The sequence below is a fragment of the Medicago truncatula genome, chromosome 3 (assembly GCF_003473485.1).
Source record: "Medicago truncatula cultivar Jemalong A17 chromosome 3, MtrunA17r5.0-ANR, whole genome shotgun sequence".
Taxonomy (NCBI): Eukaryota; Viridiplantae; Streptophyta; class Magnoliopsida; order Fabales; family Fabaceae; genus Medicago; species Medicago truncatula.
The window spans coordinates 17,657,585-17,681,996 of NC_053044.1; the positions used below are offsets into that span (position 1 = coordinate 17,657,585).

At 38.3% G+C, this 24,412-nt stretch overlaps 1 protein-coding gene and 1 non-coding gene across 2 annotated transcripts; one reads left to right on the plus strand and one right to left on the minus strand.

Moving 5' to 3' along the window:
• Nucleotides 1-9,033: 9,033 nt before the first annotated feature.
• Nucleotides 9,034-22,884, minus strand: LOC120579533 (uncharacterized). Its single transcript, XM_039831951.1, has 6 exons — nt 22,021-22,884; nt 20,583-21,957; nt 19,860-20,210; nt 19,062-19,766; nt 18,563-18,764; nt 9,034-9,796 (listed from the first exon to the last, which is right to left on the minus strand). Exons 1-6 carry the CDS (start codon nt 22,882-22,884, stop codon nt 9,094-9,096), a joined length of 4,200 nt encoding a protein of 1,399 aa, XP_039687885.1. The 3' UTR covers nt 9,034-9,093.
• Nucleotides 22,412-22,518, plus strand: LOC120579808 (small nucleolar RNA R71). Its single transcript, XR_005645553.1, has one exon. It is a non-coding gene; the product is annotated as a small nucleolar RNA R71 (small nucleolar RNA).
• Nucleotides 22,885-24,412: the final 1,528 nt, after the last annotated feature.

The following is a 24,412-nucleotide window of genomic DNA, read 5'->3' on the forward strand; positions in this document are numbered from 1 at the left end:
ATCTGGTCCTTGTTAATTAAATTAATCCAGAGTGCTCTGGTCTTAGATTAACTGTTAATATTATACTTTCTTTAATTTAATCATTCTCGATAATGTTCTGGTCCTATATATATATTAAATACTATTTATTTTGTTGAACTAACGAAAACCAAAAATCTTTTCTTCACGCCCACACGTTTTTATTTTCATTGCTTTGTTAGTTTAATTTTCATTCATTATTCAAAAACAACAAAAACATTCAAATATCAAAAAAATCACAAAAAATATTTTTATAACAAACCTTGACTTTCAATCAAGTAACCGTCTTTTTATTTTATTTTTCTTAATCAAATTTTCAATCAATTTAATTCTACTTTGAGTCTATTATCTTTCAATATAAAAAATACAAACACATTCTCATTTGCCACTTGGCTTTTCATTTTAAAACCTTTTTCAAAACATGTAAAAAATACAAAACCAATCAAATGTCAATTTCTACCCCGAACTACGAGGTTTTAATCCCTCACGGGTACGTAGGCAGAGGACACTTGTCCTTCCAAATCAAATAAAAATAACCAAAAACATACTTCTTCTCCCTCCATTCATTCACTTAGATTTTTAGGTAATAATTTTTCAAGTAAGCAAATGAATTTAGCACAAGATAATCTAGGTAAGAGGTTCCTATGGAATACCATAGACGCTTAGGGTGCTAGCACCTTCCCTTCGGGTAACCACGAATAAAAATCGAGAGTTCAAAGATTGACGATTCAAATCAATTAATGGTTTGATATTCGAAAATCACGAGCACATTATCCAACAATCCCAAGACAAGAGAAGTCTACTCACTAACGTTCATTGTAGACATAGAAGAGAAGAAGAAGAAGAACATAAAATAAAGGTTGAAATTTTATTCAAAGAAACAATTGTCACTTAATATTTCCAAGAACAAAAGATGAATATTTGTGATGGTCAGCAACTCTATTTATAGTTTACATTCGACTTAGAATCTAAGCAATTACATCACTAGAATGTTCCATCACAAAACTAAAATAGAGTAGTTTAAAATCTAAGCAAAAGCAGCAAAAGGACTAAAGTGGGGCCTGTAACAGCCCGATTTTTAGCTAGATTTATTTTAATTACTTTTATTATGTGTTGTTGTGTGATTAATTGTGATTGTGTATATTTTATTGTCATCGGGTGCATTTACATGGATTACCATATTAGAAGGGTATTTTGGTCATTTGGCGGGTAAGGGTAAAATGGTAATTTTGGTGAGAATTATTTTAATAATTAGTGAGAACCCTTATTTTACTAAGTTACTACTGTAGTGATTAGTTTTTACCGTTAGTGACCGTTGGTTATATTTTACCGTTGTTAGTAATTACCGTTGAGTGTATAGAAACTTTTGAATTGTGTTAGAATGGGTTAGGCCCATTAGCATTTTGAGTTAAGCCCATTAAGGGGGATAACACTAGGGTTGTCTTAGAATTGTATTCATTCACTACAAAACTTTTTCCTAGAGAGAAGGAGAGGTAGAGAGAGAAAGAGTGAAGAGAAGAACAAGAGTGTTGGAGGGGAAGCTTGAGGGATCAAGTGGGTGACCTAGGAGCTGAAGTGAAGCTAGGATTAAGGATAATCAACTTCAAAGGTAAGGGGGTTAGTTATTATCATAATCATGTACAATCTTTGCATTTTCTCATGTTGTATGAAAATGGGTTGATGAACAATTGTTGTTAAATTCGTGCTCTTGCTGTGATGCTATTTTCTTGTGCATGAATTGATGATTATGGTATGTTTATGGGTGAAATTACATGTTTCAAAGTAAGTATAAATGTTAAGTTATGAAATTATGCTTAATTGATGAAATTTGATATTTTTTGATTGAAATGAGATGTGATTCATATTCCATTGATGTGGTTATTGTTAACTGATGCTATTGTAAGTGAATTATTATTTGGGTATACTTAATTGTGGATTGATGATGAGAGATAAATTGTTGTTGGTGGTTTTGTGAAATTGGTGAAGTTGAGTTAAGTGTTCCTGTGAAGGACCAGAACGAACTTTTTGATATATATATGGTTGTTGACTGAAATTTTGTTATTGTTGGGTGAATTGAACCTATGAGAATTTCTGTTTTCATGTTGTGGTTATGTTAGTTGAGTCGTTTGGGAGAAAACGGGTTTTTCCGTGTGAAATGTCGATGTTTAAGCGTTTTCGCCAATAAGTGATTATGTGAGGTTTTGGAAAATGACTTTTGGGATGGTTGAAACATGAAATTTTTATAGATTATGTTAGAATCAAGTGTCAGGATCGTATAGGTGAAAACGGCATCAAAATCCGATTAACGGTTCGCATTTTACGCGCGAAATGGTGAAAAACGCACTTTTTGGAAAAGCTGTAAGCGAACAGGCCAGAAGCACACTTCAGAAGCATCCTTCAGAAGCACACTTCAGAAGCACCCTTCAGAAGCGTACTTCAGAAGCACACTTCAGAAGCACCCTTCAGAAGCGTACTTCAGAAGCACCCTTCAGAAGCGTCCTTCTGAAGCATACTTCAGAAGCAGGCCAGAAACTTCTCAAGAAGCGAAATTGCCAGCTCCAGCATCCCCTGTTTCGCGTTCTTGCGTCTTTTTCACCTATTTCTGTTTTGAATTGGACTTTAGTGTAAACATGAAAGTTGTAGATAATTTTATTAGCTTTCTAATGGCTTTGGTTTGACGTCCAAATGATTTTTAGAACTTGAGTTATGATCAAATTACTACATATGGGTCATGTGGATTTTTGTGAAAACTTATCGTAACTTTTACTATGAGCCGTGGAACTTTTCCAAACTTAATATTGGGTTTAATGAAGTACTTAGAGTGAAAAATTGAGTATGCATTTATGTATTTGAGAATGTGAATGTGTTGATGGTTTAAGAAATATTTTGGGCGGAGTTGAATCGGTGAAAACGGGTTTTGAGCTAAAATGTCGTTTGTCTTGGATTTTCTCATATCAACTTAAGCTATCCTTTGAACTAACTTCTAATAGTTTGTAAGTGGCTTAAGTACTTGGCTACATGATTGATTAAGATTGAATTGTAGGATTTCAAATTTGAATAAGTTACCTAACTTTGAAAATTATCAATGTTGGCCGTTTGCCACATGATTTGGATTTTTGTTGGAAATGTTTTTTGAGCAAATTGTCTTGTGAGTTATTGAGATTATTCTTGTATGACTAAGTGAAGTTGTATGAATGAATGATTGTATTGAATATGATGTTTATCATGAGATGTGTATGCTATCTTACTTGGAATATGAGAATGCTTGAATTGGTGAACTATTTGTGATAGTTGATGTTGAATGACATTGTTGATTATTGATAAATAAGTTATTGTGTGAATGGTGAATACTATGATTTAATTGTGTATGGACATGTTTTCTTGATAATGCAAATGATGTGGAGATGAACAATATAATTGGGTGTCGTCCTATATATTGTGGAGAAAATTGTGATTGTTGTCGCATTATCGAGTCTTGTTACATGTCCATGCATCATAGTCGTGTTGAGATACGATGTTTTATTCGTTATAGGGCTTCGGCCTGGCAGAGATCTTTTGAGATCTAGTTTTGGACTTCGGTCGAGCAGAGATCTTTTGAGATCTGGATACGATGTTTTATTCGTTATAGGGCTTCGGCCTGGCAGAGATCTTTTGAGATCTGGATTTGGAGGTGACGACCTTTTGGAGATTTGGTACCACATGCATTTATGTGTCAATAAGTGCATATCATGACATGAGTCATATTTGGAAATGTGATTGGAGACTGTGAATGAATATTTGTGAATTGATAATTGTTCATGATGTATATGATCGGTGATTGTTCATGATGTATATGATTGGTGGTTGTGTATGAATAACTGTGAATTGATATTTGTTCATGACACATGTAATTGGTGATCATTGATGTGAGATATTGGGGTTTGATGTAAGTATTGATATGAGAATATTATTATTGATCAAGTGCATGATGTTTAAATTGAAATATTCATGATAACTGTTATTTGGATTATGATAATGTAATACTTACCCCCAGTGGATCTGTTATGGACCGCCTGCCTATCTGTATGGATGGGTAGATGCTGAGCAGGTTTAGTTGCTTGGTGAGTTCTTGTGCTTGGTGGATATCGGGAGCTTTCTTCGATATCGGTGTTTAGAATTAGTCGGCTCTGATCTAGGTGTCGTTGTGTCGGTCTAGATTAGTTTATTTTCGATTTTGTTATGTTTGGAGATTACCCGTTTGTTGGGATTTTTGAGATGCATCTATGTTGATGTAATTTATTTATTCTTAACATGTATATTTGAATTTACTCTGGTTTATATTCCGCTGCAACTGTTGAGGTTTATATACATGTTTATTGGTTTTTGAATTTTGAAGGTGGCGTAGCCTCTATTTCTTGAATAAATGTATTATTCGCATGTTTAATTGCTTTAATAGAAGTAGGGTGTTACAAGTTGGTATCAGAGCCGTGGTCAGTCTTGTCTAGACTAATGCTTGTTGTATTTCCCTGTTTGTATGCGAATGGTATTGAGTTACCTTCGGTACTTGTTGTGTCGTTTCGTTCTTTTAGGTGGGTTTGAGCGTAGTGGGGGAGTAGCAGGTTGCTTCTAGTGTGTTAGTCTAGCAAGGGAAGGTATCTTTGGTTGCGAAGGCTCTTTTGGTTGTGTTTTGTGTTAAGGTTCGTGTTGATTTTGAGTTGGATCTTGCGTGTCTTCCGTTGAAGCATATGGATGTGATTTTTGGTATGGATTGGTTGTTGTCATTTGAGGATTGTGTTGCAAGTTTTGAAGGAGAACCAGTTATGTGCTAAGTTGTCTAAGTGTGAGTTTTGGTTGAAAGAAGTGAGTTTCCTTGGTCATGTGATTTCTAAGGGTGGTATTTCTGTGGATCCTTCTAAGGTTGATGCAGTGTTGCAATGGGAGTCTCCTAAGTCTGTTTTTGAGATTAGAAGCTTTCTTGGTTTGGCCGGTTATTATCGAAGGTTCATTGAGGGATTTTCTAATTTGGCGTTGCCATTGACGCAGTTGACTTGGAAAGGACAAGCTTATGTTTTGGTTGCCAAGTGTGAGAAGAGTTTCCAAGAGTTGAAGAAGAGGTTGACTTCAGCTCCGGTGTTGATTTTGCCGAATCTGGAGGAATCGTTTGTGGTGTATTGTGATGCTTCAAAGATGGGTCTTGGTGGTGTGCTTATGCAGAATCGTCAGGTTGTGGCATATGCTTCGAGGCAGTTGAAAGTGCATGAGAAGAATTATCCGACTCATGATTTGGAATTGGCGGCTGTTGTGTATACATTGAAGATTTGGAGGCACTATCTGTATGGTTCTAAGTTTGAGGTGTTCAGTGACCACAAGAGTTTGAAGTATCTGTTTGATCAGAAAGAGTTGAATATGAGGCAGATGAGATGGTTGGAATATCTTAAGGATTTTGATTTTCAGTTGAGTTATCATCCCGGAAAGGCTAATGTTGTTGCGGATGCTTTGAGTAGAAAAACTTTGCATATGTCTGCTTTGATGGTTAAAGAATTGGAATTGATTGAGTAGTTTCGAGACTTGAGTTTGGTTAGTGAGTTGACGCCGGATGGTGTGAGGTTGGGTATGTTGAAGTTAACAAGCAATATTTTGGAAGAGATCAAGAATGGTCAGAAGGAAGATTTGGAACTTGTGGACCGAGTGATGTTAGTTAATCAAGGTAAAGGTGCAGACTTTAGATTGGATGAGAATGGTGTTTTGATGTTTCGTGATCGATTTTGTGTGCCGGATGTGTTTGAGCTTAAGAGGCAAATTTTGGACGAAGGTCATAGAAGTAGTTTGAGTATTCATCCAGGAGCAACTAAGATTTATCGAGATTTGAAAAGGTTGATTTGGTGGCCTGGAATGAAGAAGGAGATCCCTGAGTTTGTTTATGCTTGTTTGGTTTGTCAGAAATCGAATATTGAACATCAGAGACCGTCGGGTTTGATGCAACCGTTGTTTGTGCCAGAGTGGAAGTGGGATAACATTTCTATGGATTTTGTTGGAGCGTTGCCTAAGACTAGTAAGGGTTTTGATTCGATTTGGGTGTTTGTTGATCGGTTGACGAAGTCAGCACATTTTGTTCCTATCAAGACGGGTATAACTGTAGCGAAGTTGGCTGAGATCTACATTGAGCAGATTGTTAGATTGCATGGTATTCCTTCTAGTATTGTGTCGGATCGGGATCCGAGGTTTACTTCTAAGTTTTGGGAGAGTTTGCAAGCTGCTTTGGGAACTAAGTTGAGATTGAGTTCTGCTTACCATCCTCAGACAGATGGTCAGACAGAGAGGACTATTTAGAGTTTGGAGGATTTGTTGAGAGCTTGTGTCTTGGAGTAAGGTGTCAGTTGGGACGAATGTTTACTGTTGATTGAGTTTACTTACAACAACAGTTTTCATGCTGATGAGATAAAACCGCAAGTGCACGGTCTTACCGAAGTAGTATAAAAGAGTATCGTTCCGACAGGGAGTAGTTCAATTTAATTAACCTTTAGAGATGATTAGAAGAGAGAAGAGAATTGCAAGTTGGGGATTTTTAAACGGTTAAAAAGCAATATAATAAAAGAGCCTTGGGATCGTTGGTTTCATCTAAATAACAAGTCCTTCTCAAACCAAAAGCATAAGCTTATAATGTTATGTTAGACCTAATTTCTCAAGACAGTTTCTCTTAAATTCCTCTAGCAACCAAGCCTATTTCGCTGACTTGATTACTATTGGATTTTGGTTCCTCTAACAACCAAGCCTATTTCGCTGACTTGATTGTTATTAGTTCCCTTGAAGATCGAAACTATATGTCTCAAAGATTGCAAAGCCTATTTCGCTGACTTTGCAATCCTTGTCTGAATTCACTTGTTCGAATATCAAAGCTCCACTTTCGTTTTATGAATTGATATTTGGAATAATGGACGAACAATTATCAAACCCTCCACTTTCCTTTCCACAGTTTGATAATGGTTAATCCATGTTAAGACGGTGAATTCAGATAAGAAACTAGGGTTACATAAGATTAAGGCTTAGGGCTTGGTTTGATTAGGATTATGTCATTTAGACTTATCCAACAATCCCAAGACAAGAAGAAGTCTACTCACTCATGTTCATCGTAGACATGGGGGAGAAGAGAGAAAGCATAAAAGACAGGAAAATAAAGGAAAGGAAAAGAACTTTATTTAGAAAAGCAATTGTCACTTATTGTATTCCAAGTAAAGATGAATGTTTAGTGATGGCTAGCTACTCTATTTATAGTACACAATTGACTTAAAATCTAAGCAAGTATATTCCTAGAATATTCCTCGGTAGATTGTGCGCCAAAATAGAATAGCTTGGAGTCAAAGCAAAAGCAGCAAAAGGCATCTGGAGGGTGGCACGGCCGTGCCAAGGCTAGCACGGGCCGTGCCAAGGCTAGCACGGGCCGTGCCAAGCTTCTGACTTGTGGGAGATATATTTTGTTTCCCAATCTTCATGTTTTTGTGTCCAATCTGCTCCAAATTCCTTTCTTTTGCTCCAAGACTCTCTCCATCCAATATTCTTCCCTGAAATATAATAAATTGCATTTTAAAGTAAACTATCCTAAAAAGGAAATAATACTAATATAAAATTATATAAAATCTAATTAAAACTAAACTAAAAAGCATATTAAAATAACATATAAATGACTCATCAAACTCCCCCATACTTGAATCTTTGCTTGTCCTCAAGCAAAAGGCATAAACATAGTAGCATCAACAGTTAAATCAAATGACAATTAATTAAAGCACATGTCTCCTCAAGGGCTTAAATCCCAAAATGTACACTAATCACAAACTCAAGTATTTCTTGAAATCTTTATTCTACCCAACAATCAAGTTTTAAGTGAGTGTGTGTGTGAAGTCCAACCCTTTTCTTGCTCCTGTATAAGATAGGTATAATGAGGAAACATGGTCTAATCCTAGCACTAAACTAACCAAGAAAAATTCCTTCTACAATTCATATAAGAGAGATGGGAGTTTTTGAGAATCTTTGTTCTTTTGCCATATGCACATTTTATGTTCTTTATTTAAGGAACAACATTTTCACGTAGGAGGTCGGAGGGCCTACCCCCTTCCCCAATCTAGATTCAATGGTATTCCTTAAAACATCGTCTTCACGTAGGAAGTCGGAGGGCCTACCTCCTTCCCCAATCTAGTTTCAACAATGCTTTTTAAAGTTTTTCTCAAGATAACAATCACCTTCACGTAGGAAGTCGGAGGGCCTACCTCCTTCCCCAATCTAGATTCAGTGATGAGATCTTGGAATTATTTGGCTTTTTGGCTTTTTATGATCTCCCTTATACTCACTTATACTACTGGCGCTTTGAGAATTTTTAAAGGTTAATGCACCACTAAGATTAGAACGCGTTTCCTTAAAATACCTATTCATACATTTACTCAAGGGAAGCAACTTTGTGTTTTTCTCATTGGAGAATTTTATTCACTTTAAAACAAGATGTGGTTATATCAAGGAGACTAAAAACACAAGATTTTGCTTTCATGTACAAGAATCAACAAAATAAGAGGAGACAATGAAAATTTTTGTGTCACGATATTTTCAATAAAAATTAGCTACTTAAACATGCCTTTCACAATAAAACGAAACAAAAGAATAAAGTTCAAGGGAGTTTGGAAACACTACGACTAAAGACACTTTATTAGGCTCCCCCCACACTTAGGAGAAGCATTGTCCTCAATGATTCAAATGATAGAAACGAAAGAAATAAGGAAAAAGTGAGAAAGGGTGCGGAAAGCTCACAATTTGTCGAAATTTTAAACTCCGGAGGCCTTCAGGTTGGCACGGCCGTGCCAGATGTAGCACGGGCCGTGCCATCATTCTGCCAACTTTATTGAAGATGTGGTTGTGTTTCTTGGCACGGCCGTGCCACCTTTCTGGTTCTTGGAACTTTGATTTTCTTGCGTTTCTTAATCAATCTTGGACACTTACCTACAAAATAAAGATAAATAACAGAAAACAAAGAAAGCAATTAAATTGGTGGGTTGCCTCCCACGAAGCGCTCTTTTAACGTCACTAGCTTGACGAAGGTGAGGATGAAAATCCTTAAGGTGGGTCACTAAGGGTGAAATCAGCCACTACTTCATTTACTTCTCCGGTATTATAGATTTTAAGCCGTTGGCCATTAACCGTGAAGGATCCTGTTTCTTCAGAAAAGATTTCAATCGCCCCATAAGGGTAGACTGTGCGAACTTGGAAAGGACCGGACCATCGTGATCGCAGTTTACCTGGAAAGAGCTTTAGCCTAGAGTTAAAGAGCAGAACAAGGTCACCACTTTTGAAGTGCCTTTTGATGATTTTCTTGTCATGCCAGGTCTTAGTTCTCTCTTTGTAAATGCGGGCATTCTCATAGGCATCCATCCTAAGTTCTTCTAGCTCGTTTAATTGAAGTTTTCTTTTGTCACCGGCTAAATTGGGATCTAAGTTGAGGTTTCTAATTGCCCAATAGGCCTTATGCTCGAGCTCAACAGGAAGGTGACACGATTTCCCATAGACAAGTTTAAAAGGGGTCATCCCAATGGGGGTTTTATAAGCCGTTCGATAGGCCCAAAGAGCATTGTCAAGCTTATTTGACCAATCTGTTCTAGAGGTGGAAACAGTTTTTTCAAGGATAGCTTTAATTTGTCTGTTTGAGACCTCCACTTGTCCGCTAGTTTGGGGGTGATAGGGTGTCGCAATTTTGTGCCTCACTCCAAGTTTTTGCAAAAGTTTTTCAAAATGTCTTGAAATGAAGTGAGACCCTCCATCGCTTATTGTAACACCCCGTTTTCCCAATATCCAAATTTCTTAAACAATTATCAGAGTAAAAACCATAAACGGGATATCACATAGAATCGTAATCCAAAACAGTTAAATAATGATTTAACCTTCACAAATTATCTTTAACATAGCAGCGGAAAATCATAATCATAATTCGTAAAACGATTTTGGCACGCAGGCCCAATAAGTATCTCAAAAGAGTTTATCAAAACATAAGCAGTTCACGTAAAAGAATGAAGCATGTTATAGCATATAACCCCATCCCGTTACGTATCAGAGCGACCTAGACGACACAGTGAAGGCAAGGCCAACTCACGAAGCAACTGCACACTAAGCACGATCACCTGCAAGTTACCCATACGAAGGGCAACATTTTCAAGCAGAAGGGGTGAGATTTCGTAATAAAATAACATTAATCAATGTAATTGCGAATCATGATTAACATCATAAACATTCCATTATTAACTTTGCATAAATGCTAAACAGTTATCACGTAATCATATATCCAATTCATTATGAACAACGAAACATAATCAAATAACACTTATCACATAATCACATATTCATTCATTATCAACAAGGCATCTTAATCATGACAATGTGACAATGCTCCTAGACTCCTTATATGCATGTGGTACCAATCGTCATCATAAGTATTAATATACTTTAATCGTGCGGAGGACAAAGCTCCTATAAATCGTGCGGAGGACAAAGCTCCTAATTTTCGTGGTGAGGACTAAGCTCAATGATATGCTATGCATGGACTCTTAACAACAAAACACGTAATCAACGTAATCAACATGCATCCAATAATTTGGAGCTAAACTTTATCATATACTTATGCACTTAGTTAAACAACGGAAGCAGCATAAACAAGTCACATATCAAGATGATATTATTATATCAATAGCACGTAAATTGCATTATTATCAAACCTTCATATCTTGCATGAATATACGATACATTAATTCATATTCAATTAATATCAATATAACCTAGACAACTCTACAGGCTGCATTAAACGTCATCACTAGGTCTCAATACCAATTAGGGGTTCACTCTTGATCAACACATGCGACACAGATCGCACAAACACTCAAGCAACTACATTCTGGTTGTACTCGCGAGGCGAGAGTACTTACTCGCCATGGCGAGTAACACTAATCTCCCAAACTGATGTTGTTCTGGGTTCAATCCTGTCCTAAAATCATTCCTAGTCATCTCTAGGTATGTCTAGGCACTTAAAGGCACTCAAGGTCCAACTAAAAAGTCGAAAATACAACATATGACATGCACTCTGCCTAAGCTCGCGAGGCGAGGAAGATTGCTCGCCATGGCGAGTTGAACCAAACAACTCGCGAGGCGAAGGAAAGGGGCTCGCGTGGCGAGCGATGAAGTTCATCACTCGCGAGGCGAGGATCATCACTCGCCGTGGCGAGCGATGAACAGAAGCACGGGCAGACTAGGGTTTTTCTCAAAAATCCAACACACAACATGGTTCAAAGCCTAATTTTGATTCCAGAATTCATCCTAAACATATTCTAAGGTTAAAGGACGGTTTCTACATCAATCTAAACAAGTTTTACCGTTTGATCATCAATTTTTAGGGTTTTAACCTAATTCCAAAACTTTTCTAAATCAATCCTAACTTTGTCAATTAATCATCAGAATTACAACAATCAATGCTATTGAATTACTAGTCTCACCCTTACCTGGTTATGAAGAAAATCGCAGCACTCTACCTTGGTTCCTCTAGACTTGGCTTTTTCTCCCTTTTCCAAAAGTTTTCACGTACAATGAGTTTCTAAAATATTAGGTCTTCTCCTATTTATACCTCTTTCTAATAACTTATCTTATCTCACTTTCTCCCCCAAAACTATCTAAAATATCAAAACAGCCCTCAACTAAATATTTTTCAAATCTTTATTTTATTTAACAATAAAATAAATCTCATATCATAATCAAATCCTTCAATACTCATAACTTAACACGTCATCGATCAAATCATCAAAATCACCACAATTTATCAAAACATATCAAAATCATACATATATTATATAAATATAATATAATCACCTAAACTCGATTAAATAACGATTAAACGAAAGTGGGCGTTACAACTCTCCCCCACTTAAAGGATTTTCGTCCTCGAAAATTTACCTCAAGCAAACAACTCTGGATAAGACTCCAGCATCTTACTCTCAAGCTCCCACGTCAAGCTTTCACCAGTCGCTCCCGACCAAACGACTCTCACGAGAGGTATCTCCTTGCCTCTCAACGTCTTCACTTTACGATCATCAATCCTCAATGGTAAAGTTTCTACCGTAAGGTTGTCTCTAACTTGCACATCGTCACTCTGAATTACATGAGATGGATCCGGAACATACTTCCGAAGTTGCGACACATGGAAAACGTTGTGCAAATTCGCAAGATGCGGTAGTAAACCCACTCGGTAAGCCACCGTTCCAACTCTTTCCAATATCTGATACGGACCAATGAACTTCGGGGTCAACTTCTTTGACTTCAAAGCACGTCCTACACCAGTCATAGGAGTGACTCTCAAAAACACGTGGTCTCCTTCTTGGAACTCAAGATCTTTTCTACGCTTATCATGATAACTCTTTTGTCGACTCTGCGACGCCTTCATTTTCTCTTGGATCATCTGAACTTTCTCAGTAGTTTGCTGAACAATCTCTGGTCCTAAGACCACTCTTTCTCCTGATTCAAACCAACACAACGGAGTTCTGCATCTCCGACCATACAAAGCCTCGAACGGTGCCATTCCAATACTAGAATGATAACTATTATTATAAGTGAACTCGATCAACGGAAGATGACTATCCCAAGTTCCTCCTTGCTCAAGAACACAAATCCTCAACAAATCCTCTAGCGACTGAATTGTCCTCTCCGACTGACCATCTGTCTGTGGATGATACGCCGAACTCAATCTCAACTTCGAACCCAAAGCCTCTTGCAAACTTTTCCAAAATCTAGAAGTAAATCTTGGATCTCTATCTGATACAATGCTCGAAGGAACACCATGCAACTTCACAATCTCTTTAATGTAAATCTCTGCCAACTGGGCAACAGGGAAACTAATATTAATAGGTAGGAAATGAGCTGACTTCGTCAACCTATCAACAATAACCCAAATTGCGTCGCTCCCTCTCGGAGTATTCGGCAAACTCGTCACAAAATCCATCGATATACTATCCCATTTCCATTCTGGCACGTCTAAAGGTACCATCATTCCAGCAGGTTTCTGATGCTCAACTTTCGACTTCTGACAAACTAAACAGGAATACACAAACTGTGCCACATCTCGTTTCAAACCAGACCACCAGAAAATCTTCTTTAAATCATGATACATCTTCGTAGCTCCCGGATGAATACTCAAGCTACTTCTATGACTCTCTTCAAGAATCATCTTCTTAATCTCTTCATTGTCTGGGATACAAATTCTTCCTCGGAATCTCAACACACCTTGATCATCGATTTTAAAATCACTGTCTTCAGTCTGATCTCTAGCAACCAACAAGTCCACAAACTTTACATCAACTTTCTGTGCTTCCTTGATAATTTTCAGAAATTCACTATCAATCTTCAGCATACCCAGTTTCACGCTCTGAGGTGACCATTCGCAAACCAAACTCATATCTCGGAACTGTTCAAGTAACTCGAACTCTCTGACCATCATGGCGGACATATGCAATGTCTTCCTACTCAAGGCATCTGCAACAACATTAGCTTTACCTGGATGATAATTCAAACCAAAGTCATAATCCTTCAACAATTCAAGCCATCTTCGCTGTCTCATATTCAATTCCTTCTGATCGAACAAATACTTCAAACTCTTGTGATCGCTAAACACTTCAAATCTCGAACCATACAAGTAATGTCTCCATATCTTCAATACAAAGACTACGGCTGCCAACTCGAGATCGTGCGTAGGATAATTCTTCTCATGAATTCTCAACTGTCTTGAAGCATAAGCTACCACTTTACCTTCTTGCATAAGTACACCTCCTAAACCCAACTTGGACGCATCACAATAAACCACAAAAGGTTCATCTGACTTCGGCAAAATTAACACTGGAGCAGTTGTCAAACGCTTCTTCAATTCACCGAAACTTTTCTCACAATGGACGTCCCACACAAAAGTTTTACCTTTACAAGTCAACTGCGTTAGCGGAAGAGCTAACTTAGAAAATCCTTCAATAAACCTTCTATAGTAACCAGCTAAACCCAAGAAACTTCTAATCTCTGTAACTGACTTAGGAGTCTCCCACTGTGATACCGCTTCAACTTTAGACGGATCCACTGCAATTCCATCACCAGAAATAACATGGCCTAGAAAACTCACTTCTTTCAACCAGAATTCACACTTAGACAATTTAGCATAAAGTTTCTTCTCTTTCAACACTTGCAAAACAATCTTCAGATGCTCAGCATGTTCTTCTTCAGTCTTGGAGTAAATCAAAATATCGTCGATAAACACAACCACAAACCGATCCAAAAATGCATGGAAGATGCGATTCATATACTCCATAAACACTCCAGGTGCATTGGTAACTCCAAAAGGCATAACTTTATATTCATAGTGACCATAACGCGTTCTGAAAGCTGTCTTCTGCATATCTTCATCTTTTACTTTAATCTGGTGATAACCTGATCTCAAATCAATCTTGCTGAAAACTCGTGCACCCACTAGCTGATCCATCAAATCATCAATTCTCGGAAGTGGATACCTATTCTTGATAGTTACCTTGTTCAACTGTCGATAATCAATACACAACCGCATACTACCATCTTTCTTCTTTACTAACAAAACCGGCGCTCCCCAAGGTGAAACACTTGGTCTAACAAACTTCTTCTCAAGCAAGTCTTCTAACTGTTTCTTCAACTCAGATAACTCGGAGGCAGACATACGATAAGGTGCCATCGAGACCGGCTTCGTTCCAGGAACAAGATCAATAGAAAACTCAACTTCTCTCTCTGGAGGTACATCAGGAATCTCATCTGGAAAAACTTCAGGAAATTCACACACCACCGGTAACCTGTCAATCACTGCTTGATTCTCAATAGATAACGTAGCCATTAACGTAAACATCAAGATACCGTCGCGTTCCAGTTGCTTCAGCTGCTTAGTAGATAAAAACTCTGCACCACTTTCCTCTTCGACGGAAGAGAAATGCACTGACTTGCTAAAACAATTAATAAGAACGTGGTTGTACTCTAACCAGTTCATACCCAAAATCACATCCATACCGCTCAAAGGTAGACAAACTAAATCCATTTCGAAATCGCGACCAAACATAGACAAAGGACATTTCAAACATACGAGAGAAGTAGTCACCGAACCCTTAGCTGGAGTTTCGACAACCATCTCTCCATTCATATCAGACAAATCAAGACCCAAAGCAGAAACACAATCGAAAGCAATAAAACAATGCGTAGCACCAGTATCAATAATAGCAACTAAAGGAGTATTATTAATATAGCAAGTACCTCTGATCAAACGATCCTCATTCTCTGTCTGAGTCCCAGTCAAAGCAAAGACCCTACCAGTAGTCGGCGCCCTCTTAGGCTGAGTACACTGTGAACTAATGTGACCCTCTCCGTTGCAATTAAAGCAAACAATGTCTGTACGATTGCAATCAGCTACAACATGACCTTTCTTGCCACACCGGACACACTTCTTGATTTCCTCAGGGCAGACGTTGCTTTTGTGGCCTTTCTCACCACAATTGAAACACACAATCTCTGCAGCATCCTTCTTCTTAGGCCGCCTAACATCGACCATCTTCTGTTTCCCTTTATCAGCAGGGGCACTGTACGGCTTAGGACGACTCTGCTGTCCCTTACCCTTCCTCTCATTCACTACCTTGTAGTGAGCCTTTGTATCCTCTTCATAGATCCTGCAGCTATTAACTAAGTCCTGAAAAACTCTCAGCTGTTGATACCCAATCGCCCTCTTGATGTCGGGCCTCAAACCGTTCTCGAACTTGATGCATCTCGAGAACTCAGCATTCTCTGCAGTATAGTGCGGATAGAACTTAGACAGCTCCACGAACTTGGCAGCATACTCTGTCACGGACATGTTTCCTTGCTTCAGCTCAAGGAATTCGATCTCTTTCTTCCCGCGAACATCCTCCGGAAAGTATCTCCTCAGGAACTCTCTCCTGAAAACAGCCCAAGTCACGACAGCTCCTTCCTGCTCGAGGGTAGGCAGAATAGCAACCCACCAGTCATCAGCTTCATCGGCCAGCTGATGAGTACCAAACCGCACCTTCTGATCTTCAGTGCACTGCATAACTCGAAAAATCCTCTCAATCTCCTTAAGCCACGTCTGGGCTCCATCAGGGTCATAACGTCCTTTGAAAGTCGGAGGGTTCTTCTTCATGAACGTCTCCAACATCCTAGCTTCAGCATTTGCACCAGCATTCACGTTAGGTTGTTGTCCCACAGCTTGGGCAACAGCTTGTAGAGCAGCAGCTAACGCAACATCATTCCTTCCAGCCATTTCTGATATTCTACAAAAGTAGCAACAACAACATAAGATAGTAATATAAATATTACTAAGACTCGACACGACTCTCTAATTGACCGGACGGATCGACCTGCTCTGATACCAATTGTAACACCCCGTTTTCCCAATATCCAAATTTCTTAAACAATTATCAGAGTAAAAACCATAAACGGGATATCACATAGAATCGTAATCCAAAACAGTTAAATAATGATTTAACCTTCACAAATTATCTTTAACATAGCAGCGGAAAATCATAATCATAATTCGTAAAACGATTTTGGCACGCAGGCCCAATAAGTATCTCAAAAGAGTTTATCAAAACATAAGCAGTTCACGTAAAAGAATGAAGCATGTTATAGCATATAACCCCATCCCGTTACGTATCAGAGCGACCTAGACGACACAGTGAAGGCAAGGCCAACTCACGAAGCAACTGCACACTAAGCACGATCACCTGCAAGTTACCCATACGAAGGGCAACATTTTCAAGCAGAAGGGGTGAGATTTCGTAATGAAATAACATTAATCAATGTAATTGCGAATCATGATTAACATCATAAACATTCCATTATTAACTTTGCATAAATGCTAAACAGTTATCACGTAATCATATATCCAATTCATTATGAACAACGAAACATAATCAAATAACACTTATCACATAATCACATATTCATTCATTATCAACAAGGCATCTTAATCATGACAATGTGACAATGCTCCTAGACTCCTTATATGCATGTGGTACCAATCGTCATCATAAGTATTAATATACTTTAATCGTGCGGAGGACAAAGCTCCTATAAATCGTGCGGAGGACAAAGCTCCTAATTTTCGTGGTGAGGACTAAGCTCAATGATATGCTATGCATGGACTCTTAACAACAAAACACGTAATCAACGTAATCAACATGCATCCAATAATTTGGAGCTAAACTTTATCATATACTTATGCACTTAGTTAAACAACGGAAGCAGCATAAACAAGTCACATATCAAGATGATATTATTATATCAATAGCACGTAAATTGCATTATTATCAAACCTTCATATCTTGCATGAATATACGATACATTAATTCATATTCAATTAATATCAATATAACCTAGACAACTCTACAGGCTGCATTAAACGTCATCACTAGGTCTCAATACCAATTAGGGGTTCACTCTTGATCAACACATGCGACACAGATCGCACAAACACTCAAGCAACTACATTCTGGTTGTACTCGCGAGGCGAGAGTACTTACTCGCCATGGCGAGTAACACTAATCTCCCAAACTGATGTTGTTCTGGGTTCAATCCTGTCCTAAAATCATTCCTAGTCATCTCTAGGTATGTCTAGGCACTTAAAGGCACTCAAGGTCCAACTAAAAAGTCGAAAATACAACATATGACATGCACTCTGCCTAAGCTCGCGAGGCGAGGAAGATTGCTCGCCATGGCGAGTTGAACCAAACAACTCGCGAGGCGAAGGAAAGGGGCTCGCGTGGCGAGCGATGAAGTTCATCACTCGCGAGGCGAGGATCATCACTCGCCGTGGCGAGCGATGAACAGAAGCACGGGCAGACTAGGGTTTTTCTCAAAAATCCAACACACAACATGGTTCAAAGCCTAATTTTGATTCCAGAATTCATCCTAAACATATTCTAAGGTTAAAGGACGGTTTCTACATCAATCTAAACAAGTTTTACCGTTTGATCATCAATTTTTAGGGTTTTAACCTAATTCCAAAACTTTTCTAAATCAATCCTAACTTTGTCAATTAATCATCAGAATTACAACAATCAATGCTATTGAATTACTAGTCTCACCCTTACCTGGTTATGAAGAAAATCGCAGCACTCTACCTTGGTTCCTCTAGACTTGGCTTTTTCTCCCTTTTCCAAAAGTTTTCACGTACAATGAGTTTCTAAAATATTAGGTCTTCTCCTATTTATACCTCTTTCTAATAACTTATCTTATCTCACTTTCTCCCCCAAAACTATCTAAAATATCAAAACAGCCCTCAACTAAATATTTTTCAAATCTTTATTTTATTTAACAATAAAATAAATCTCATATCATAATCAAATCCTTCAATACTCATAACTTAACACGTCATCGATCAAATCATCAAAATCACCACAATTTATCAAAACATATCAAAATCATACATATATTATATAAATATAATATAATCACCTAAACTCGATTAAATAACGATTAAACGAAAGTGGGCGTTACACTTATCACAACTCGTGGCACTCCGAATCTAGGGAAAATGACTTTCTTAAACATTTTTATAACCACCTGTGCATCATTAGTGGGGGAAGCAATGGCCTCAACCCATTTGGACACATAGTCAACGGCTACTAATATGTACTGATTCCCAAAAGAGGAAGGGAAAGGTCCCATAAAGTCAATACCCCAAACATCAAAAATTTCCACTTCAAGGATGTTATTCAAAGGCATTTCATTTCTTTTAGTGATGCTACCGGTGCGTTGACATTTGTCACATTTAGAGATAAAGAGATGCACATCTTTGAAAAGTGATGGCCACCAGAAACCAGAATGAAGAATTTTGAAAGAAGTCTTTTGTGTACTGGCGTGGCCGCCATAAGAAGAGGAGTGACAATGAGTTAGAATACTACTTACCTCGTTTTCAGGAATGCATCGCCTGAAAATCCCATCTGAGCCTCTTCTGAAGAGGTAGGGCTCGTCCCAATAGTAGTGCTTGAGATCATTGAAGAATTTCTTCTTTTGTTGGTAGTTTAACTCGGGCGGTAGTACTCCTGCTGCAAGAAAGTTAACAAAATCTGCATACCAAGGTGCGTCAGTTTGTGCCAATAAGAGTAGTTGGTCATCCGGGAATGAGTCATCCAAGGGTAACTCATCCTTATTGGTCTCCCGAAGTCGGGACAAGTGGTCAGCGACAACATTTTCTACGCCCTTTTTATCTTTTATTTCAAGGTCAAATTCTTGGAGGAGCAAAATCCATCGGATCAATCTCGGTTTGGCATCTTTTTTGTTTAGCAAGTATTTTATGGCCGAGTGATCTGTATAAACAATGATTTTTGATCCCACCAAGTATTGCCAAAATTTGTCAATGGCGTAGACAACTGCTAGCAATTCTTTTTCTATCGTGGCATAGTTTACCTGTGCCCCATCTAGGGTCTTACTGGCATAGTATATGGCATGCATCTTTTTGTCCTTTCTTTGACCTAATACTGCCCCAACCGCATAGTCGCTTGCATCACACATTATTTCAAAAGGCAAGTTCCAATCTGGTGGTTGTATGATTGGGGCGGTAATTAGTGCTTCCTTCAACCTGCAAAACGCCTGCAAACAAGAATCATCAAAGGTAAAGTCTGCATCTTTGAGAAGCAGGCTGGTTAGTGGCTTAGTGATTGATGAGAAATCTTTGATGAAACGACGGTAGAACCCTGCATGTCCTAGGAAACTTCTAATTTCTTTAACTGAGGTGGGAGGTAGCATTTTTTCAATAATTTCGATTTTTGCTTTGTCTACCTCTATACCTCTGTCGGAAACCAAGTGTCCTAGGACAATTCCTTCTCTTACCATGAAGTGACATTTCTCCCAATTTAAGACTAGGTTCACCTGTTCACATCTTTCCAAAACTTTTTCAAGGTTAGTCAAACAATCATCAAAATTAGAACCATGCACAGAAAAATCATCCATAAAGACTTCCATTATCTTTTCAACGAAGTCAGAAAAAATAGACATCATGCATCTTTGAAAAGTAGCAGGGGCATTACAGAGACCAAAAGGCATTCTTCTATAGGCAAAGGTCCCGAAGGGACATGTAAAAGTTGTCTTTTCTTGGTCATTAGCGTGAATGGGTATTTGGAAAAATCCAGAATAGCCATCTAGGTAACAAAAATGCGAATGCTTAGCTAACCTTTCTAACATTTGGTCTATAAAAGGGAGAGGGAAGTGATCTTTACGGGTTGCTTTATTAAGCTTCCTATAATCAATACACATTCTCCAACCGGTGACGGTTCTAGTGGCAATGGATTCATTTTTATCATTTTTAATAACTGTGAGACCACCCTTCTTTGGTACAACTTGCACGGGGCTAACCCATTTGGAGTCAGAAATTGGATAAATAACACCTGCATCTAGGAGTTTTAAGACTTCCTTTTTCACAACTTCTTTCATATTGGGATTTAGTCTTCTTTAGTGTTCAATGGAGGGTTTATAGTCTTCTTCAAGAAGTATCCTATGCATGCATAATGAACGATTTATTCCTTTAATGTCATCAATGGTGTAACCTATTACTTTAGGATATTTCTTGAGGACATAAAGCAATTTTTCAGTTTCTACTTCATCGAGACTTGCATTTACAATAACAGGATAAGTGGAGTTAGGGCCCAAGAATTCATACCTTAGATTTGATGGAAGTGTTTTGAGTTCTACTTTCGGTGCCTCCTTGGGTAGAAGTGTTGGTTCTTCTTTTACTAACTCCTCCACACTTAGACCTTTCATTGGAAGAGTTCTATCTAACAGTTCTTCATAAGCCTTTGCCTCTCCTTCCAGTTTTGTACCTGCATTGTTAACCAAGCATACTTCCAAACCATCATGTGCAGTTGATGCTAAAGAGCATTCTTTCACGCAATGGTCGATTATGTCTATCATGCAACAAGAGTCCTTAATGGAGGGACCTTTCATTAGTTTAGCAAGTTCAAATTCAACAGTTTCCTTACCTACATTGAAGGCAAGCTTACCCTTTTTTACATCAATGATAGCTCCTGCAGTGGCAAGGAAAGGTCTTCCCAAAAGAATTGGTACTTGGTTGTCTACTTCCATTTCCATCACAACAAAATCGGTGGGAATATATACCTCTCCTACCTTAACGGGGACATCTTCTATGATTCCAGCTGGATATTTAACAGAACGGTCTGCTAGTTGTAGGGTCATCCTTGTTGATTTAAGTTCCCCTATTCCCAACCTCTCATAAAGTGATAAGGGCATTAGGCTGACACTGGCTCCTAGATCGCACATAGCTTTCTTTACAACTTCCGACCCTATGACACAAGGTATGGAAAAACTCCCTGGATCTTTAAGCTTTGGTGGCAATTTATTTTGGATGATGGCACTACATTCTTCTGTAAGGTTAACCGTCTCACTTTCCTCAATCTTTCTTTTTTTAGAGAGGATTTCTTTCAAAAATTTAGCATATGTGGGCATTTGGGTTAGGACCTCGGTAAATGGCACATCAATATATATCTTGTTCATCATCTCTATGAACTTTTTGAATTGCTCATCTAGCTTTGATTTGGCAAACCTTTGAGGGAAGGGGATTTTTGGCTTAAAGGGAGGTGGCGTGTTTTCCTCAACTCGTGGTTCCTCTCTTTCTGCTCTGGTTTCCCTAGATGGTGGTTCGCGGATTTCTTTCTCACTGTTATCGGTCTCGGTTCTCCTTATGGGGTCTTCGAGTGGCTTACCACTCCTAAGTGTGACAGCATTCATTTTATTGGGGTGGTTAACCTTACGAACTACCTGGGAGAGTTGAGTTTCAGAAATTTTGTTGTGAGAGGAGATAGAGTCTATCTTTGTTGTGAGAGTAGCAAGAGAGTTGTTCAAAAGTCTAGTTTGGTCCTTGAGCTCTTGGAGCTGTTCGGATTGTTTAAGAAAATAGTTTTCCATTAAAAGTTCAATGTGAGATTTTTGAACAACTTTTTGGCCATTCTGAACAAAATTTAACTGCTCAACACTACTTAGGTTGCAATCGGTGTTAGAATGACTAGACAGGCCACATGCTTCACAAGGAGGTGAGAAGGTAGGTGTGCTCATGCGATCAAGTCTTTGAGATAATGCATTCACCTTGGTAGATAAATAGTCAATGGAAGAGGTTTCATCCATACCTGCCTCTTTTTTAGAGGGTGAAGGATCGATGGTTGCTTTTTCTTCTTTCCATTGGAAGAGGTTTAGAGCCATGTTCTCAATTAACGCATAAGCTGTTGTGAAGTCTTTGTTCATTAGGGCACCACCTGCAGCTGCATCAATAGTCAATTTAGTGCTAGATGTTAGACCATTATAAAAGGTGTGGATGATTAACCATTTTTCTAGACCGTGATGGGGACAACGTCTAAGTATTTCTTTAAAACGTTCCCACACATCGAAAAGAGATTCCCCATTCTTTTGAGTAAATTGGTAAAGCTTTCCCCTAAGTTGGGCAGTTTTGGATGGGGGAAAGAAACGACAAAGGAATTCTCTCCTCAGTTGGTCCCATGAGGTAATGGAACCAGGCTTCAAAGAATTGAACCAATTGCTGGCTTTATCTTTTAGAGAAAAAGGGAAGAGATGCAGCCTGACGGTTTCTTGGTCGTCTTTGCAAGTTACACTAAGTCTCCAAAAGGTTGAGATATGTAAATTTGGGTCCTCAGAAGGTGATCCAGAGAACTGGTTTTGTTGCACCAGAATTAGTAGTGCAGGTTTTATTTTGAAGTTGCTACCTTGAACTGTTGGGTAGACTATAATAGTGCATGGCTCATCCGAAGAAGGGATCGAATACTCCTTAAGAGTGCGTTCGTCAGCCATGTTATCTATTATCTTTAAGCCACCCGAATCAAGTGTAGGAAAAAGAAGAAGGGAAGAAGAGGGGAGAGAAAAGAGTTCTAATCACAAAGAAAGAATTAATTAAATTAGTTTACTCCCCGGCAGCGGCCCCAAAAACTTGATGAGATAAAACCGCAAGTGCACGGTCTTAACGAAGTAGTATAAAAGAGTATCGTTCCGACAGGGAGTAGTTCAATTTAATTAACCTTTAGAGATGATTAGAAGAGAGAAGAGAATTGTAAGTTGGGGATTTTTAAACGGTTAAAAAGCAATATAATAAAAGAGCCTTGGGATCGTTGGTTTCATCTAAATAACAAGTCCTTCTCAAACCAAAAGCATAAGCTTATAATGTTATGTTAGACCTAATTTCTCAAGACAGTTTCTCTTAAGTTCCTCTAGCAACCAAGCCTATTTCGCTGACTTGATTACTATTGGATTTTGGTTCCTCTAACAACCAAGCCTATTTCGCTGACTTGATTGTTATTAGTTCCCTTGAAGATCGAAACTATATGTCTCAAAGATTGCAAAGCCTATTTCGCTGACTTTGCAATCCTTGTCTGAATTCACTTGTTCGAATATCAAAGCTCCACTTTCGTTTTATGAATTGATATTTGGAATAATGGACGAACAATTATCAAACCCTCCACTTTCGTTTCCACAGTTTGATAATGGTTAATCCATGTTAAGACGGTGAATTCAGATAAGAAACTAGGGTTACATAAGATTAAGGCTTAGGGCTTGGTTTGATTAGGATTATGTCATTTAGACTTATCCAACAATCCCAAGACAAGAAGAAGTCTACTCACTCATGTTCATCGTAGACATGGGGGAGAAGAGAGAAAGCATAAAAGACAGGAAAATAAAGGAAAGGAAAAGAACTTTATTTAGAAAAGCAATTGTCACTTATTGTATTCCAAGTAAAGATGAATATTTAGTGATGGCTAGCTACTCTATTTATAGTACACAATTGACTTAAAATCTAAGCAAGTATATTCCTAGAATATTCCTCGGTAGATTGTGCGCCAAAATAGAATAGCTTGGAGTCAAAGCAAAAGCAGCAAAAGGCATCTGGCGGGTGGCACGGCCGTGCCAAGGCTAGCACGGGCCGTGCCAAGCTTCTGACTTGTGGGAGATATATTTTGTTTCCCAATCTTCATGTTTTTGTGTCCAATCTGCTCCAAATCCCTTTCTTTTGCTCCAAGACTCTCTCCATCCAATATTCTTCCCTGAAATATAATAAATTGCATTTTAAAGTAAACTATCCTAAAAAGGAAATAATACTAATATAAAATTATATAAAATCTAATTAAAACTAAACTAAAAAGCATATTAAAATAACATATAAATGACTCATCACATGCTAGTATCGAAATGGCACCGTTTGAGGCTTTGTATGGTCGGAGGTGTAGGACACCGTTGTGTTGGTTTGAGTTCGGAGAGAGTGCTTTGTTAGGACCGGAAGTTGTGCAAGAAACTACGGAAAAGGTTATGATTCAGGAGAAGATGAAGG